This window comes from Phyllopteryx taeniolatus, chromosome 6 (assembly GCF_024500385.1).
Source record: "Phyllopteryx taeniolatus isolate TA_2022b chromosome 6, UOR_Ptae_1.2, whole genome shotgun sequence".
In the NCBI taxonomy this organism is placed as follows: Eukaryota; Metazoa; Chordata; class Actinopteri; order Syngnathiformes; family Syngnathidae; genus Phyllopteryx; species Phyllopteryx taeniolatus.
The window spans coordinates 10,460,636-10,480,033 of record NC_084507.1 but is presented as its reverse complement, the minus strand read 5'-3'; the positions used below and the strand labels follow the sequence as shown (position 1 = coordinate 10,480,033).

At 41.1% G+C, this 19,398-nt stretch overlaps 1 protein-coding gene across 2 annotated transcripts in view; it reads right to left on the bottom strand.

Annotated features, from left to right (window-relative positions):
- Positions 1-2,041: 2,041 nt before the first annotated feature.
- The window catches only part of si:dkey-246i14.3 (ephrin A4), a 46,773-nt gene continuing 29,416 nt past the window's right edge, over positions 2,042-19,398 (bottom strand). The window contains exons 2-5 of one of the 2 annotated variants that reach the window (XM_061776659.1): positions 18,413-18,711; positions 13,796-13,864; positions 6,562-6,588; positions 2,042-4,731 (exon numbers count right to left, since the gene is read on the bottom strand). In XM_061776659.1, the coding sequence (XP_061632643.1) occupies positions 4,634-4,731; positions 6,562-6,588; positions 13,796-13,864; positions 18,413-18,711 (493 nt within the window). In that variant the 3' untranslated portion in view covers positions 2,042-4,633. The remainder of the gene's footprint in view (positions 4,732-6,561; positions 6,589-13,795; positions 13,865-18,412; positions 18,712-19,398) is intronic. The other variant, XM_061776660.1, reaches the window with a different exon arrangement.

Genomic DNA, 19,398 nt, shown 5'->3' with positions numbered 1-19,398 from the left:
CGGCGTGGAAAAGCCCCACGATAATCCGGTGGGCTATATTCCAGCCGCCAGAGGCTTTGAATGATGTACTTTTGCAGCTGTACATAACATGTAGTTATGTATATGCATAAGATGCTAGATCAGTGGTTCGTAACTTTGTTAGAGTTACCGAATCATTCGTGCATTCACGGAATCCTTTGCAATTGGAAAAACAAAAGATGTTTTTTTCCAAATTCAAAACGGGTATTTTATTTGTGCACAAAATTAACCATGCATAAATTGCACTCAAAATCGGTGTTCAAAGAAAAAACTAAATAATGATTTTCACACAAAAAACAAAAATTTATTGTAACTGAATGTGAATTTTGCCTTTCACCTGGGCAAGTGTCAATCTCATTATTGTAACAACAAGGTCCGTTCCTTTTCTGTGTTTTTACTTCTACCATCCATGGAAAGAATTGTTCACTAAGATACGGTGGAAGCTTGCCCATATTTGAAAGTGGTCAAAGTAGCATGGATGCTTTTCCGTAGATAGGACACGCCTCTTTGAACTGGGTGCCTACGGTGATGCTTAGCTTGTAGGGGCAAATCCATTCACATTAAGTGATGGCATGATAAACCAAAATAACGACACCTGCGCATTGTGTTGCATACAGTTGCTTGCAACGCTGTACAATCATAATTCCATCAGAATATTTTTTGGGCTCTTTGATGTGAACGTTGCCCCCACCAATGTGGCCGACACATCGGTTGCCTTCCACGGCGCGCTGTCATATCTAGTAAGGCTTTTATTCAGGTCTGTGTGTTCCTGTTAGCACCTTGAAATCACTTCGCCAACCCTTCTCCTATTAGGTGACACCACAGCGACCCGTGATCAACTCAAGGCGCAGCACCGTGACAGAAAGCGGCCATCTTGAGCAAAGCTACACGAAGTGCACATACATAAGGAGTGGGTCGATCAAAGGCGGACTGTGTCCTGTTTTTACAGTGGGACGGACGCACGTACGCCGAACCCCTGATCGAACCTGGGTTAACAACCTACGCGAAACGAAGTAGCATCCATTTTTCCAGATTGTAGGAGAGGTATTTGATTAACTGTTGAACCGGGCGTGGCTTCAGTGCATTCAGTGTCTGCGAGCAGCGACACCAGCTTGATTTTTCAAGTTTTCGAATTCTCCTTTTATACACTTGCCGATTATTTTAATCATTCAAATTTGGCAGGGTTGTTAACAACACTATTCTCTGTGGTGTGTCATATTCACATGACAGTTTCTTTTTACAGGGACTTTAAGTCTGACTCGAGTCAAGCCGTGTGATTTGAGTTTCCCCCTCCGATAAATCGTATTAATACTATTATATACTATGTATTAATTGTAGATGTACAAGTGTTGCAGTTATCAGCACTTTTGGACGCACTACTGGTGAAAATGGAAACGGAACAGTGAATGTAGTAGCAGTGTTGTTGTCATCACACTTTTCAAGGCCCCTTGGATTAAATGTGGATAACGTTACACACTTGCCCCCTTTTGTTTCCAATACTCACCCATTACTAATGTCAAGTCAAATAGAAACGTGCTCTCGGACATCAAGGTCAAGAATCCGGAGCGGCTGACGTCGCGGCGGTGACAAACGTGTCATCGCAAGCCATCATCAAGCATGAAATAGCAGCATTAGCCCCGTTAGCCAGGAAATTGCCTCTCTGCCTTTCGCCATATAAATGGAAATGCATTTACAGCTGATTTGGAGGCTCACTTCTACATTTACAACACAACATCTCCCAAGCGGAGTCCCGTGATAAATACAGTGACTTGTTTATTGGCAATAAAGCCGGAGGGTCCATTAATAAAGGGAGTCTATTGGCTAGCCGAGGCTTATCAGACCAGGGCCGGCCTGTGGATAAGAGACTGTTGTGGCTCAATACCTTAGCAGCTTCCCCGCATTACAAGTGCCTTTTGCACTGCAAGGTCACCCCGGGGCCTCAAACAATCGTCATTTCGGGCCTCTTGTACGCCCGACTTAGACGCTACATGTGTAAGATCGGATTAAAGACATTAATTACACGGACATTAACAACATTTATTTTGTCACCACATTTGGCTGAAAGTAGTACAAAAACAGGCTCAAATTGCAGTTGTCTCTTCACAGAAGAAGCTACATTCTTCACTAAAATGTGAATGCTGAGGGAACATGACACACACCCACATACACACACACACAAAAGAAAAAAATAACTAAGCTGTACATGATGACGATGTTCTATATCACAGAAATGATTGAAGCAGAAAAAATATATCAAAATTTACAGTATTTTGAAACACAAACGAGCAAAAAAAATTAAGTGCCAACATTGCTGTTTCATAAAAATGAATTAAAGCCCAAGGCAATCAAATATTCCAAATATTGAAAACAAAAATATACTATACATTTTTTTCCATTTAATTTGGAGAGTTGTATGCACACGATAATTTTTTTCTTTACACTTATTATAATTTAAACAAATGGCACTGGGTGACAAAAAAATGGGTAAAAAAAAAAAATAGAAAATTGAAATAAAACTATAAATCAAAATGATCAAATAATTTGCCTTGCAAAACAACATTGCAGCAGAACACATTTGTACACCAAACCAAGAAAAAAAAAACAAACCCAAAAGAATCTAACAGTTATCTACAATATAAAACACTGATTGTGCGTGAAGAAAGTGTTTTTTCCCCCCTCCCATACTTAAATAACAGAAAACAACGAAGGTAACACGACAACATTAAAACAGGTGCATTTTGGCGGGGCTTATTAACCACCTAAAATGAGTGGAGAGTTTGTGTATAAAAAGAAAAAAAAGCAAGGAAGTTAAAGGAGCATGTGTGCGTATCATCTGCAGTGGTGTGCTTCAGTGGAGCGAGACGAGCCCAGTGTTGTGTTTACCCACAATTCCCTCTGGCGTGCGTTTGTCCTGTGATCCAAGGAGATGCAGTACGGCAGGATGCTCGATCAAACTGAACAAAGCAGCCCAAGGTCCATCTATTATTGTCATTATCAAACATCACCGTTGTAATCCAGTGTGTGGCCAACCCAGTCCAATTCCAGTACAACCAGTTAGATCCCAGTAGGGGGCGCAGCAGCCTTGCCTCATTATTCTCTAATAGCGCCTGTTCTCGAAACAATTTTACTGAACAAATCGATAAAGCTCTAGTAAACAAACACATTTAAGTGTCAAAAATAAAACTGTGGCACTTTGACAAACTGTAAAATAATGTGACTTTGCAGTTAAGCCAATTAAATGTGTAAACGGGTAACTCATTGCTCTGTTACATCTTCTGAATCTTTAATATTCTACGCAAATCCCTGACAGTGTCAATAAAAACTTCTCAGTATTACCTCTGTAAATGGAAATGATCCAATTTCACTTCATTTGCCCCAAAATTGATTTCCGACAATGAACACATTTTTGTTTATCCATCTATGCTAGCCACGTACAGTGACAGCAAGTGTACCGTGTGGTGTGGGAAATTATCCAATTTCACTTAATTGGTCCAAACATTATTTACGGCGATTAACATGCTCGTTCAGCTACAGCGGGGGTCACCAATATGGTCCTTGCGGGCACCAAGCTGCCCCCTGAGGACCACATGGGTAGCCTCGGATCAGTTCTAAGAATATCTGTCAGTCAGTCAATGTTAGAGGCTATTGTGCTATCTGAGGAACGTTGTACAAGTGATCATTTCAAACTGTAAATACTTGCACAGATTTCTAGAAATAAATGTTGCATATTGATATCTGTTTCCTACCTTGTTATAAATGGTTTATAACTATTCAGAAATCATTAACATGATCAGTGTCTTCACACAGATGAATATCATGAATTATTATTATTAATAACAATTAAAGGTAGTTTGAGCAAATGTGTTATTTCAGAAGTGTGTATCAAACTGGGAGGCTTTTGCATTGTTGACCCAAAAAAATAGCTCTCAATTCCAGAAAGGTTGGTGAGCCCTGATCGACAGTATCCATGCCCGTAACATACCGTATAGTAACATGCAGTGCCACAAAAAATATCTAATTTCACTCAACTGCTCTGAAATGTATTCATTGATGACAATTAATGTGTTTTTGTTCATAACGAATATTTTCCTTTGTTTAACCAAGTAAAGCAATTGAGAACAGTTTCTCATTTACAATGGTGACCTGGAGGCAATTTTGGGTTCAGTGTTTTGCTCAAGGACACTTCGACAACGGACAGTCGGAGCTTCGGTCAGTGGATGACCTGCTCTACCAACTAACCACAGACGCCCATCTATCTATGCCAGCGATGTACTGTATAATGGCAGGCAGAACAAATAAATGCTCTGGCACAAGATGATAATTCACCTGCGTATCCACTTCTTGGGACATTTTCGTTCGGTGATGTCAAACGTGTGCCTTGGCTCAATAAAGGTCAGGAAATGAAGTGGCCTGTGAGTGTTTAATATTAGAATGTGATTGGATGAGTGTGATTGGGACGGAGGGGAGGGGGTAAGTCCCTGAGTGTGTGTGTGGTTCACCGGGTTGTTTGTGTGTGCGCAATGACAACCGTCGTCTGCGGTCTCAATGCGTGGACGGCGAGGGTCACCGGCTGTGCTCGAGTGTCCCAATCACACTGGGAACAGGTGGGAGGAGGTCAGGTGGTCAGCAGGACGGCGAGGAGGCTGAGGAGGATGCAGAGGAGCGGAAGTGACGGCGTCCTCGACGGATAACCTCGACTGAGGGGTGAAGTCGCTGAGGGGACGCACAAACGACAGTGTCAGCTCAGTGTTAAAGTGGGGACATGGAGTGTGGGGAACATTTCAAAGGTTTTCTTAAGGGATGCAGTGCATAGAAAAGGCACACGACTTATGAGAGTTTGTGAGGCCAACCATGCATAGTACATTAAATTTGCATATTTATTTTTACAAAGGAGTATTAGTGCCACACGGAAAGGGTGGAAAAATGAAAATTTTGCAAAAAAATTATTTTAGGCCACAATTTAAAGACCAAAGTCTTACTACTAAAACTGTAACGGATCAAGAATATACATGTAATATTACAAGAATGTAAAGTTGCATTTTCGCATCAAAATGTGGTCTTGTTACAAGAAGAAAAAGTTAGAAAATTACGAGAAAAATTAAAACTTGAAAGAAAACAAAGTTGGAACATTAGGAGAAAGAGTATTAGGGCCACACTGTAAGGAAAACAGTGAAAACATTTTTAAAAGACTAAAATTTTATAATTTTCAGAATTTCTGTTAATGTTACAAGAATACACGTGTGTATCACGAGAATAAAAACCTTGGATGTTACTCAAGGGAAATTCAGAATCGGGTTAACCCATTTGAATGTTATGAAAAAAAGGATTTGTTTAAAATATGACAATTATATTTACAGATAATGAATCTTGTAAAATAATGATCATTCTAATATATTCTGATAATTGTATGCATTTTTTCCACAAGTATTCCAACATGTTCTTTTTGTCCCTCATCATGTTTCCAAGTGTGCCTTTTTTTGTCATTAATAATTTCTTTCCATTGAAAACGTTACGACTTAATCGCTCAAGTTTTTTTTTTTTTTTTTTTGGTTGTCATAATCCAATTTTATTCTTTAATGTGTATGCTTCTTCCTCGGTGACTTCACGTTCTAAAATTGTATCTTGTAAGTCATGTCAATGTTTTTTTTCCCCTTTTAATTTTACACTTTTATTCTTGTTTTTTTTCTTTTGCAATACTACAACTAGATCTAAAAAAATATTTTCTTCTATTACAGCTAGTTTCTAAAATGCATGAATTTCTTAATTTCCTGACATAATTTTCCTGTTTTTTTCTGTCATCACTTATTCTTTCATTTTTTTCTTGCAATATGCCTATTTTGTAAAAATATGTATTTTCCCATCCATCCATCCATCCACAAGGATTGTGGGCATGCTGGAGCCTATCCCAGCTAACTCTGGGCGAGAGGCAGGGTACATCCCGAACTGGTCGCCAGCCAATCGCAGGGCACATATAAACAAACAACCATTCGCACTCACTTTCACACCTACGGGCAATTTAGAGTCTCCAATCAACCTACTATGCATGTTTTTGGGATGTGGGAGGAAACCGGAGAGCCCGGTGAACATGCAAACTCCACACAGGTGGGGCCGGATTTGCACCCGGGTCCTCAGAACTGTGAGGCAGATGTGCTAACCAGTCACACACCGTGCCTCCTGTGTATTTTTTTTTAACAATAATTTCACTAAATTCTCATTAATTCATGCATTTTTCTGTTTCTCTCTCTCTCTCTCTCTATTCTCCAAAATGTCAAAATCTTCTTGTAGTCTTTGTAGCAAATGTTTTTCCCCCCTTTAAATATTACACTTTTATTCTTGTAAATATATGCCTTGCTTCTTGTAATTTTACAACTTGATTATTTTTTAAGTTTGTATTTTTTTTTAAATATTATTACTATTTGGTTTTCATTTTCTTATATTATGACTACAAAAATACACTTAAAATGTTAATGTATTCTCTTAAATTTTCATTTTTCTTTTGGCTTTGCAATTCTCCGAGTGCTGAAAACTGGTGAAAAATCTCACCTTGTGTTTGTTTGGAGCCCTTGGAAGCTGTGAGAGTGGAAACGGAGAAGAGAATGAGAAAAACTTTCGAAAGAAGTTGCTGATTCATCATGTTTGCATGCTTAACCCTCTCCCAAAAAATGTAGTGCAGTTGGGAGAGGTAAAAACAGCAAGAGGCAGACAAATGGGCAAAGGGAGACATTTATCTTTTGTTAAATCCTTAAGCCATTCTCAGCAAATTCTCTTAAAGGTTGGGAAGAATGGAGCAAGAAACAACAGGAAAAGGAGAAGTGTTATGGAAATTAGGGAGCGTTACAGTGATGGGGATTATATACAGACAGACAGGATACAGGAAATGAAAAGGGAGGAGAAAAAAACAGGCGAAAATGCAAAATGACAGAGCGAGACCAAGAAGTGGACAGAGCTTGAAAGCGCGAACGAGGGCGGAAGAAAAGAAGTTTAGGAAGGTCAGACAGAGAAAAGGGGACGGAATCTGGGAAGGAGAGCGGCAGGATGGACGACAGAGTCTGGCCGACACTTTGTCAGCAGGGGGTGTGCTGACAAAGGATGCTGTTGGTTGGAAAGAGGTGGTGGAAACAGTTAAAATACTTTCGTGTCGTCCTGAGAGGACACACGGACACGGCAGAACAACGCACACGCACGCGTGCAAAATGTCCCCACAAGCGCACATTCAATATTGGGATAGCAACGGATGTGCTGCACGAAGAGTGAAAAACCTTGTGGAGCGGCCAACAAAAACAAGCGCCCACATACAAGGGATGTAAAGGGTAGTGACACACAAACATACAAAGACACGAACACAAGCGCACAAAGTTAGAATTTTAAGGGTGGTTCCACAAAACAGCGAAAGACAAGAGCGGTGCTACACAGACAGAAATACAAGATCGCACACGAACGAAAACACACACACACACACACTATTTTTCTTGTGTGGATCAGTAAAAAAAAAAAAAAAAAGGTCAACACACAAAAGAGTAGGCTATGAGAAGGGTGGTTCCACACAAACACAGAAAGACAAGAACACACCCATTGCAGTGTGTACTGCATCAATGTTTTTACGATTCCCCCCCCCCCCCACAAAATAAATAAATAAATAAATAAATCACCACCTGTCCTTGCCCCCCGGCGTCTGAGCTGATGAGGCCAAGTCACGTGTTGTGTTTCTTCATTAAATGGACGACGTCTGTGTTCTTTATGGGTGTGACACCTGCAAGCATCGTCTGTCGCTCAAAATTACTCTGGTGATTGTCTACAACTAACGGCCATCTTGGGGCTAACGAGGCATTAAATAGCATGCTGGGACTTGGCCTGGTGCACAGTGTGTGTGCGGGGGCGTGTGTGTCTGAGATAAATCAAAGAAAGAAAGAAATAATTTTAAAAATATATACTATTGATGTGTTTTATTGAAATCCTCCATTGTTCAGGTATGCTTCGAAAATATTTTGGGTTGTTTCACTCCTTGATTAATGATTATATTCATTGTGGTGCCCCAAAAATATAAATAGAATAACCACCTACTAAGTTGGAAAAAGTCAAAGCAATAAAAGTTCAAAATTAAACTGGTTTATAAAAATAAAATAAAATAACAGCAACAGCCATTCAGTGAAGGTAATGATAGTAAGACAACAAAGAATGAATTAAAATAATGAATAAATACACAAGCATATCGCAATTAGGGGCATCACTAAATGCAAATTGTAAATATGGATTATGAATCAATAAATATAAAAGGATTTATAATTTAGAAAAGGTTACTAAAGTTAAAAGTCAAGATTAATGCAACACACATTACGAATAGGCAGTAGTACCATGTGATTAAGTCTAGCCAATCATAGGGAGGAAAAAAAATCATTAAAAATAGTTCATAAGACAAACTGTTATAAAAATTAGTACCATGAAATGTCTTGAGAAAAAGCAAAACATTAATAAGGTAAATTGATGAAAAAAGAAAAATACTCATAATATTGGTATTATCTAAGTATAATTTATTTATTTATTATTATTTTTTTTTTTACACGTCGCATAAATACAGAAATATGAAAAATACTGAAATAAATGCAAAAATAAAAGCTTGATGATAAAAACAAATTTAGAGAATTATAATAAAATGTTTTCATTATAATACACAGGTGGAGAAATTAATATAAAATGTCTACAATGATTTAGTGTGGTTAAAATTAAAGTCTTTCAATGAGTGTCACATAACATGTTTAAACATTTGGATGCAGAAATTACAGAGAAGAATTATAACAATTACATATCTATTTTACGGTTAATTATAAATTCAGCTTTCCAAAACATTTTCAAGTCAAACACTTTTTGCACGTGTGCGATACCACATGGTGTGCGCTGCAAATCAGTGAATAAAATGCCTCGCATTGACTCGTGTGTGTGTGTGTGTCACGTGTGTTGTGACCCGACTTTGTGCGCACAAAAAAAAAAAAAGCAGCACTTGCTCACAATAGCGGTGGCGTCGAGCCTCGCCACAAAATGGCGACCGTGGCGTCTCTGCTGCTTTTTCCGCACTGCAGTCTGCAACGTGCAGCACCACCGTGGCTAAACGTGCGCACGTGTGGAAAAGCCACACTGTTCCACCATTGCAGCTATGAGGATGCCGCCATTTTAAAAACACAACAGCTAATGCTAACTGACGACGCTTCGCACTCCTTTAATAAAGATAATTCTATAGAAATCGATCAATTCACGAAAGAGGTGTGAAAGAGAAGTTTGAGTGTTGGGTTTGGAGATTTAGCAAAGATGGGTTGGTACGTGTGTGTGTGTGTGTGTGTGTGCGTTTCCAGTTCACAGGGTCCAAAGGTATTCGGGCATGATTGGAGGAGGGAGGTTTGTAAGGAAGGCAGCAACATTGCCCTGCCAAAAACACTGCATAGTGAAAAAGATGAGGCTCACAGCGGGAGAATGACAGGAAAAGAAGGGAGAAGATTGGGAAAGAGAAAAGGAATCAATTAGAGTGAAAGGGAAGTTGGTCCTTAATGGCTTCTCACAGTAGGACGGCGACTAAACAAAACAGGAGGAGTTTCTAAGGGGAGAAGTCGATGCTGAAAGAAGAAGGTGAGCGAGGACGAAGGAGTGTGCCTCTTTTGGGAGGGTTGTTGTCTGATGCAACACAGGCTCAAGCAACTTCTCTGGCTTCAATCGTGCCAGTGGTGATGGGGGGGAAAGCTAGACACTCCACCACGATTATGGCAGAAACTGCATGGAAGTGGATTTCTTCAGATCTGAATAGATCCTGTCTATTTGAGCCAGACGCCATCAAAATATGCAAATGCATCAAATCCACCTGAACAATACACTCATGCTCAATCTGAACTACAGTCGCAGGAGCATGTACTGCACCAACAAAGATGACATAGTCACGGAAATTTCATTTCTATTTGCATGCATATAAACAAGTATGAAAAACGTTGCCCAAATCGTTTTTGGTGTTGTGACAAAAAAAAAGTGTGACCGGGAGGTAACCAGGGGGCTCCACAGTTTCCAAATAATCAAATTGGACTTTCCATTTGATGGACAATGACTTGTCTTTATTTCGGAATAGTACATGGAGTAACAATTTGATTTGATTTTAACGGGGATTTAAAAAGAGAGTCTGAGCCCTATAACGATAGTGTATAGAGCTAGATATATGGAGACATCTAGAAAGTGATCTAGAACAATATAGCGATAGAGTGAGAGATAGATATATATACAGAAGAGATGATTAGAGAGATAGCTAAATATATACAGAGATAGAGAAAGCGTAACAAGACACCTTATTCATCCCGTGACAAAATGAAATGTATAAGAATTGAGTTTTGCTGAATGCACAGTTTAGCACAGGCAGACAGTGTCAGCTTCCGATGAGCAGTTCAATGACGATGTTGATACGGTGGTAGGCAGTATGTGCCTTTGGTAACGTGTCCTTGGACCACATAACACAGTGTAGCAGTGTACAAAGTCTGCGCGTTAAAATGCTTTTAATGGAAGCAGTTATGGAGCTTTTTGTGGTGGTGCAAATTATTTGTTCAATAAAACAAAGAATTTGTTGGGGCTTATTAACTTAACTAATACATAGCGGCCTCGTGCCTATGACTGAATAACAAGTTCAACGAGCCTTAATTAGGATTGTTCAAATTAAAGCATCATCTGCAAAGTTAATGAAATGTTTAACGATAGCGACAGTTTGACCTTGTGTTCCTTTGTTTTTTTGCATGTAAAAATTATATCACAAGTTTGGCTATACTTTCTCATGCTACTGAATGAGAAGCTGTCTCCACACTTTTGACTGGTCCTGTACATATTCAGCACATTTGGGATTTTAACCTCCAGCCTTGAAAACCTTGAAATATACCTGTAGATTACTCTTGGTACTGGAGGATGGAGGCAATTAACATCACACACACGTTGCCATTAAGAAACTTTTGCATCGCTCCTGCCCACTGCGTTGTGTGTTTTTGGGTTAAATTAAGTCCATAAACACACGTGTGCACACTGGAGAGAACATAGAGGGGCTGTTGCTGAGCGACCTTGGAGCAATGTCACCGTGGCCGCCCTTCAAACGAGTGTGTGCGTGCGCGTGTGTGAGCTGATTGCCCACAACAGAGCATCCCTGCATGGAATTGTCTGTTAATCATGGGAAAAATGCATTTCAGGGGAGATGGAGGACAAGTGCTTCTGTTACTGTGGGTCACACACACACACACACACACGCACACACACACACACACACGCCAAAAACACAAACACCAACAAGAGTTTGAGCTGGGAGCATCACCACAGAACCAAATGAATATCTAGACAGCCTCCGACTTGCTCCTGCATCTTTTTGCACTCCTCCATCTCTCATCGCATTCCCAATACTCGGAGTATTGTCGCTGTCACACACACCAAGCATGGCAGCCCAACAGCGACGGAAGTGGTTTAGGCTTAGGAAGCGCCTACGACACGCCGGAGCACTAGGGCGGAGTCGGGAGGAACTCCGGCGTGGACGGACACGCCGAGATTAGTTTTGCTCCGCTAGCGAAAGATCATAAAAAGAGGGGTGAGGGAGGAGAGGCGAAAAGAGTGCAGGAGACAGAGAGAAGGGATGGATTAGTGCCACTTGAGGAACGACAGACGAGCGGAGGAGAGAGAAAGAAAGGGGTATGGGAAGCAGCAAATTTAGTCAGGATTAGTTTTGGTTAACGGACAGGATGAGAGAGAGATGGGGAAAAAAAATAAGAGAAATGTGAGAGTCACTTCAAGTTTGTGTGATCCAACACACACTAAATGGACATTTCATTAGGTACACTTCCACAATCCAATTAAGTATCAGCATCTCAACACTACTGATCCCACATGTAACAGTACATTCATCAAATATTAACAGGTAATAAACCTAAAAAGCTTAATATTTGAGCTCTTGTATTGGATCACACTAGTCAGTGCAGGTTTACCTAATGAGCTGGGCAGCGAGTGTATCTGGTTCATTTCTGCTCAATAGCCTCACAAGACAAACAGTTACTATCATATTACTAATGAATAGCAGGTTCCATAATATAACAAAAACCTATTTACTTTTACAATAATAAACACCCACAAGTATCAGGAAACAATTATAGGCTTCCTTCTTTATTCTACTTAGTACCGAGTAATACAGATTTTGTGAACTTTGGCCCTAGTGTCCCCAGTCCAGCCTGGCATGAGGAGCCCCCTGCAGATAGCACTTGGGATGGGAACTGGGACAGACGTCTCTGAGAGAGAGAGAGAGAGAGCGAGAGAGAGAGAGAGAGAGAGAGAGAGAGAGAGAGAGAGAGAGAGACTCACACACACACACACGAACAAGTGGCACAGGGATTCCAACAGTGAGAGCTGGGCGACATTCCCAACCCGAAGGGGCAGCTCAGTGGACTGGAAGACTAACATTACTCCAGGCGAGCACTGGATTAGATCAAGTCTGGGAATTTCACACTGAAAGATGAAGAGCAGGGGAATGATGGTGACAGCCAATGGAGGAGGGGAAGTAAAAAAACAAAAAAACAATCCAATTATGGGGGTTGCGCGCTCTATTACGTTTCGTTTGTGCCATGATTTTGAAGTGATCATTTTGGGATTTTAACAGGATACGGGCACGCAAGTCCGAATTAGTTAATTAAAGTGAGTGTTGGACTCCACCCAGGCTGCCCATTGTCACCGATTCTGTTCATAACTTTTATGGAGAGAATTTCTAGGCGCAGACGAGGCGTAGAGGGGGTCCGGTTTGGTGGCCTCACTATTGCATCTTTGCTTTTTGCAGATCATGTGGTTCTGTTGGCTTCATCAGGCCATGATCTCCAACTCTCACTGGAGCGTTTCGTAGCAGTGTGTGAAGCGGTTGGAATGAGAATCAGGACCTCCAAATCTGAGACCATGGTCCTCAGTCAGAAAAGGGAGTGCTCTCACCAGGTTGGGGATGAGATCCTGCCCCAAGTGGAGGAGTTCAAGTATCTTGGGGTCTTGTTCACGAGTGAGGGGAGAATGGAATGGGAGATTGACAGGCAGATCAGCGAAGCGTCTGCAGTGATGCGGACTTTGCATTGGTCCGTTGTAGTGAAGAAGGAGCTAAGCCGAAACCTGTCGATCTACGTTCCTACCCTCACCTATGGTCACAAGCTGCGGGTCGTGACCATAGGTGAGGATCCTGGATACAAGTGGCCAAAATGAGTTTAATCCGTAGGGTGTCCTGGGTCTCCCTTAAAGATGGGGTGAGAAGCTCTGTCATCTGGGAGGGGCTCCGAGTAGAGCTGCGGCTTCTCCACATTAAGAGGAGCCAGAGGAGGTGGCTCGGGCATCTGATTAGGATTCCTCCCGGACGCCTCCCTGGTGAGGTGTTCTGGGCACGTCCCACTGGGAGGAGACCCTGGGGACGACCCAGGAGACGCTGGAGAGACTATGTCTCCTGACTGGACTGGGAACGCCTCGGGACCTCACCGGAAGAGCTGGATGAAGTGGCTGGGAAGAGGGAAATCTGGGCTTCCCTGCTAAAGCCTCTGCCCCCGCGACCCGACCTCGGATAAGCGGAAGAAAAAGGATTGATGGATGGATGGAAATGAAACAGTAAGACTAATAATGGGGAAATGAGGGCAACAGTGACATGAAAAAGAGCCCTGATTGTAGAAATATGAAACACAGAGGTTGTGGGGAAGGAGGGAGGGGGTTCAGCTGGACCAAAAGAACGATGAAAGGTGGTAGCTGATGAAAAGAGGCGCACACTCACCGGTCTCGCAGCACACAGTGACACGCAGCTTCATACATGGCAGCGGCGGGCCTTCATCTGCAGGCAGAGCTGAGCCACAACAAGGAAGGAGAGAGGACTTCAGTGCAAGGCGTTAATGACCCCCACCCCGATCACATCACAGGAGAGAGTGGGACAATTATCGTTTTTGGATTGGGACCACCAGCCACCTTCACTTCAGTTATGTCATTTAAATTATGCATTTTTTTGTGAGAAATTATGTTTTTATACTGTAGTTAATACAAATGTATTCAAATCCATCACATGAATGGTTTTCCCCAAGAGTCCATGTTTATCTCCAGAACTGAAGCATAAAAAGAAAAAGCCGTTGGCATCCCTCGTACGACAAACAGGCATTCAAACTGTCAGTCTATGACAATAGAGTGATTGTACTCTCTTTTCTAAATGCCAACTAGACACTTCAGTAGATTGTAGAGTACATTGATTATACTGCAGATATAATAGATGGGGCAAGTGTACCTAATTTAGTGGCCAATAACCCATAACATCATTTTGCAGAACTAAAATTAAAAAAAGAGATGCTATTCTCCCTATAACAAGATTTCTGAGGTGTTATTTCAAGATGAAATTTTGACAATTTTGCTTTAAGATAACAGGCTGTTTGATTGGAAGAAGGGCTGCGTGACGAGCCAGAGATGGTGGTCTGTGAGCTGAACAGGGTGTGGGAGCAGACTGAGCCGGGCTCAGACTGAAGCAACTAATAGAATTAGTGTATGTAACTCTATTGTTGTCTAATGCCTTTATAGTCGGTCCAGTGGCGCATCCTAAACACAAGAGATGCATTTTTGGACCAACTTTATCACTCATGTTGACCGAACACAAACACTCAGAGCCCAAAGTGGTCCAACCCGGCGGAGGGTTGGTGGGTTTTAGGAGGGGCTACTTTCCATTGTTGCTTTTCTCTGAAGTGGCCCAACAAGCACAATAGCCTACAGATTGTGTGTGTGTACATAATAAACGTGATTGTGGAGCCTTGCTTTCATACACCAACAAAGCTCCATTGTCCGGCTTACTACACTAGTAATTTATGTAAAGATGCTTTCTCCTCCTCCTTTTATCCCTTGCTTTTGTTTGCTCTCCCTCCATTGTAGTCTTTTTTTTTTTTTTTTTTTACATTAACTGTCACCGAAGTGTTACATGTAATCAACCACTAATTTCATGTAAAATGCTAAAACATAACACTACCTTTTGATTACAAGTGACAAGCATATGGCTGCTAACGTAGCAGGCGACATCTTTACTCCGTACAGTAAACCCCCACCAATTTGCACCTCACCATTCACCTACTCGCAATTTTTTTCTGTCAAACTAAAAGTATTCTCTTGAGAAAGGCACCTATCAGCATGTTTATCTGCTCAACACCTTGCTCCTTCTAAGGCACCATTTTTGTGCAGGAGCAGCTGGCGTTGGCCACCAGCTGATAAACGGCCAGGCAGTAGAGGGCCAAAAGGCAGGAGAAGCTCCTTGTGAGTTTAACCTGAGGTTGAGCAGGGTGGTAAACTTCTCAAGATGATACAGAGAAAAGTCCGGATCGCTATTGGCACCAGTGGAAGTTAAACTCATCCGACAACAGTACTAGGGCTGCAGCTAATGATTATACTGTATTAATAACTGAATAAGCTTTAAAAAAAAAAATTATTCATCAATGGAATGGATTATAATTTTTATTTCTATCCCCTTATTAAAAAAAACAAGACATTATTTCAAATTGACGTGCAGAAAATGCACAAATTTGATTCAGTTACTGGTTTGGTCCATAATGTCAGAAAATTGGCAAATGTCTTATTTTGAGGAAACGCAAAGACAATTAGTCTGATTTTATGGGGAACTACAGAAATCTGAGAATATCCACTGTTGAGAGGCTGAAATTCGTAAGATTGGGACAATTTGAAGTTAAACAATGGCTCTAAACGATTAATCGATGATCAAAAATCGCTGTCAGTTTGCTAATCGATTAGTTGTTGATCGATAAATCGTTGCACCTCTAAACATTACCATTAAATATGAATAACTGATGATTTCATTTAAAATGTACCTGAAGTGCATGTTCGTGTTTGCATTCACAACTTGTAAAAACACCAATTTTCAAACAATCAGGCTACATTCACACTGCAGGGCATGATGCCCAATTCAACCTCAGGGATCTCATTTGATGAGTGTCCCATGTCTGAGAAGCACAAAAATGAGCAGGGACCAGCGTAAAGGAACGGTAACAAAAAACTAAGTATAAACCTGTCAAAACAGAAGCATCAACAGTGCTTTGATGCTGGCTAAAATGAGGTGTAGTGAGGTGCCATCATCACACCAAAATGTTGGTCCAACTTCAGCGTTTGGGGCATTAGAACTTCAAGATAACACCCCCCGCCCCCCAGTCTGACCGTATTGATCTCAAAGTTGTTCCTCAGACACTTTCTAGGCCCTCAGTCTCTCCCTGTGTGTTGTCACTGTTGCACACCATGTATTCACTTCACCCCTTTTATTCCCTGCCTTGTCTCACGTCCACCCACTTCTCTTGCTCGCACTGACAAGTCTTCTTGAAAAGGAAAGGAAGTTATTAAAAAAAAAAAAAAAAAAAAAAAAAAAAAAAAAAAAAAAGGTTTTACAGTCACTAAGATGTTCTCTGTCTGCTATTCTTTTCTGTTGAGGTGTGGTGGAGGAGCATAGGTGGGAGAAATACAATAAGAAGAACTTAAGTGAACCTCAATGAGGATGTTTGAATCCAATTCGCATTTTGTATGATTTGAATGCAGTTTTAATAGTTTGTCAAGTTAAAAAGAATTGAAAAACTTATCAATAGACTTAAAAACGTTTCGGGTTATTTACAACCCCAATTCCAATGAAGTTGGGGGGTTGTGTTAAACAAATAAAAACATAATACAATGATTTGCAAATCATGTTCAACGTATAATCCCAATTCCAATGAAGTTGGCACTTTGTGTTAAACAAATAAAAACAGAATACAATGATTTGCAAATCATGTTCAACCTATATTTAATTGAATACACTACAAAGACCAGATATTTAATGTTCAAACTGATCAACTTTATTGTTTTTAGCAAATAATCAGTAATTTAGAATTTTAGGGCTGCAACACGTTCCAAAAAAGTTGGGACAGGTGGCAAAAAATACTGAGAAAGTTGAGTAATGCTCATCAAACACCTGTTTGGAACATCCCACAGGTGAACAGGCTAATTGGGAACAGGTGGGTGCCATGATTGGGTATAAAAGGAGCTTCCCTGAATTGCTCAGTCATTCACAAGCAAAGATGGGGCGAGGTTCACCTCTTTGTGAACAAGTGCGTGAGAAAATAGTTGAACAATGTTCCTCAATTGCAAGGAATTTAGAGATTTCATCATCTACGGTCCATAATATCATCAAAAGGTTCAGAGAATCTGGAGAAATCACTGCATGTAAGTGGCAAGGCTGAAAACCAACATTGAATGCCCGTGACCTTCGGTCCCGCAGGCGGCACTGCATCAAAAACCGACATCAATGTGTAAAGGATATCACCACATGGGCTCAGGAACACTTCAGAAAACCAATGCCAATCAATACATTTCGGCGCTACATCCTTAAGTGCAACTTGAAACTCTATTATGCAACGCAAAAGCCATCTATCAACAACACCCAGAAACGCCGCCGGCTTCTCTGGAACCGAGCTCATCTAAGATGGACTGATGCAAAGTAGAAAAGTGTTCTGTGGTCCGATGAGTCCACATTTCAAATTGGTTTTGGAAATTGTGGACGTCGTGTCCTCCGGGGCAAAGAGGAAAAGAACCATTTGGAATGTTACAGACGCGAAGTTCAAAAGCCAGCATCTGTGATGGTATGGGGCTGTGTTAGTGCCAATGGCATGGGTAACTTACACATCTGTGAAGGCACCATTAATGCTGGTACATACACGTTTTGGAGAAACATATGCTGCCATCCAAGCAACGTCTTTTTTATGGACGCCCCTGCTTATTTCAGAAAGACAATGCCAAACCACATTCTGCACGTGTTACAACAGCGTGGCTACGTAGTAAAAAAGTGCGGGTACTAGACTGGCCTCCCTGCAGTCCAGACATGTCTCCCATTGAAAATATGTGCCGCATTATGAAGCGTAAAATACGACAACGGAGACCCCGGACTGTTGAACAGCTGAAGCTGTACATCAAGCAAGAATGGGAAAGAATTCCACCTACAAAGCTTCAACAATTCGTGTCCTCAGTTCCCATTTATTGAATGTTGTTAAAAGGTGATGCAAACATGATCCTGTCCCAGCTTTTTTGGAACGTGTTGCAGCCATAAAATTCCAAGTTCATGATTACTTGATAAAAACAAAGTTTATCAGTTTGAACATTAAATATCTTGTCTTTGTAGTGTATTCAATTAAATATAGGTCGAACATGATTTACAAATCGTATTCTGTTTTTATTTATGTTTAACACAACGTCCCAACTTCATTGGAATTGGGGTTGTAAGCAAAGCATATTTTCTTGAATGGATCGGCAAGACAAAGTGATTCTAAATAATGGCAAGCCCTCATGTCTTTTGGATCAGTGACCACACATAGTCCCACACATGCGTCATACTCACAGCTATAATAGTAGTGGCGCCCTGGCAGAAATTCAAATCCCAGTGAGAAGGGGGTGAATCTTTGGATCTTCTCCGAGAAGCGCACCGAGCCGAACGGAGCGAAGGGGGTGTTGCATTCCCACCGCTTGATGGCCGAAGTGGTCTCCACGCAGCCCTGGAAGGCGGCCTCCTCTGTCAGGTAGAGGGCCAGCGTCTCTGGCTGCCTGGGGCCCAGCGTCTGCTTGCTGGGGTAGTAAGGACAATAGAAGTCCAGGTAGTCGTTCAGGTTCACCTGGATGGACAGTTCGCCTGCTGTTAACCTGGAAGAAAGAATGACAAAAGCAGGATGGTCATCCAGATGGCCATATTTATTCATGGTTAAGAATTATGTGGATCTATTTAATTCAAGTTAAAGTCCAATTGAGGCAAAATGGCTAGCAGTATTGGGTGCCATTAGCTTAGAGAGAGGTAGTTACAGTAGGTAGATAGACGCACTGTAGTATTGATTCAGTTTCAACTAGTATCCTGTCTAAAAGTTTAACGTGGGGTCAGTTACCCTATAAGTAGTCGTGCTACATCCAGGTAATGAAAAATCCTTCAGCCTTATTTTGCCAACCTTGGCATGGAAACCGGAGTTCAGAACAGTCACAAACAGATTCTGCCAACTCCTTTAACAATATTTGAAACAATCGAGATCAACAACCCCCCCCCAAAACGAGATCAAGGAAATGTAGTCAACCACTTTCGTGAACATCTTGGATTTCTTCATTTAAAATCTAATAGGTTTAATGCTAAGGAAAATTGCTTAAAGTAAAAAGAATAAAATATAAAAGTAAGTCTCACAGTTTAGCATAATGCCCAAAATATGTATTTGCCAATGCAAATGTAGCTGAGCAGCAAAATTTTTTAATTTTTCTCATGCTGCTGCACCACCTATGGCACAATTGAGCCTCACAGGACCTATTTCTTTTTTGTGCCTAGCTAAAGTTAGCTGTGTTACAAATATA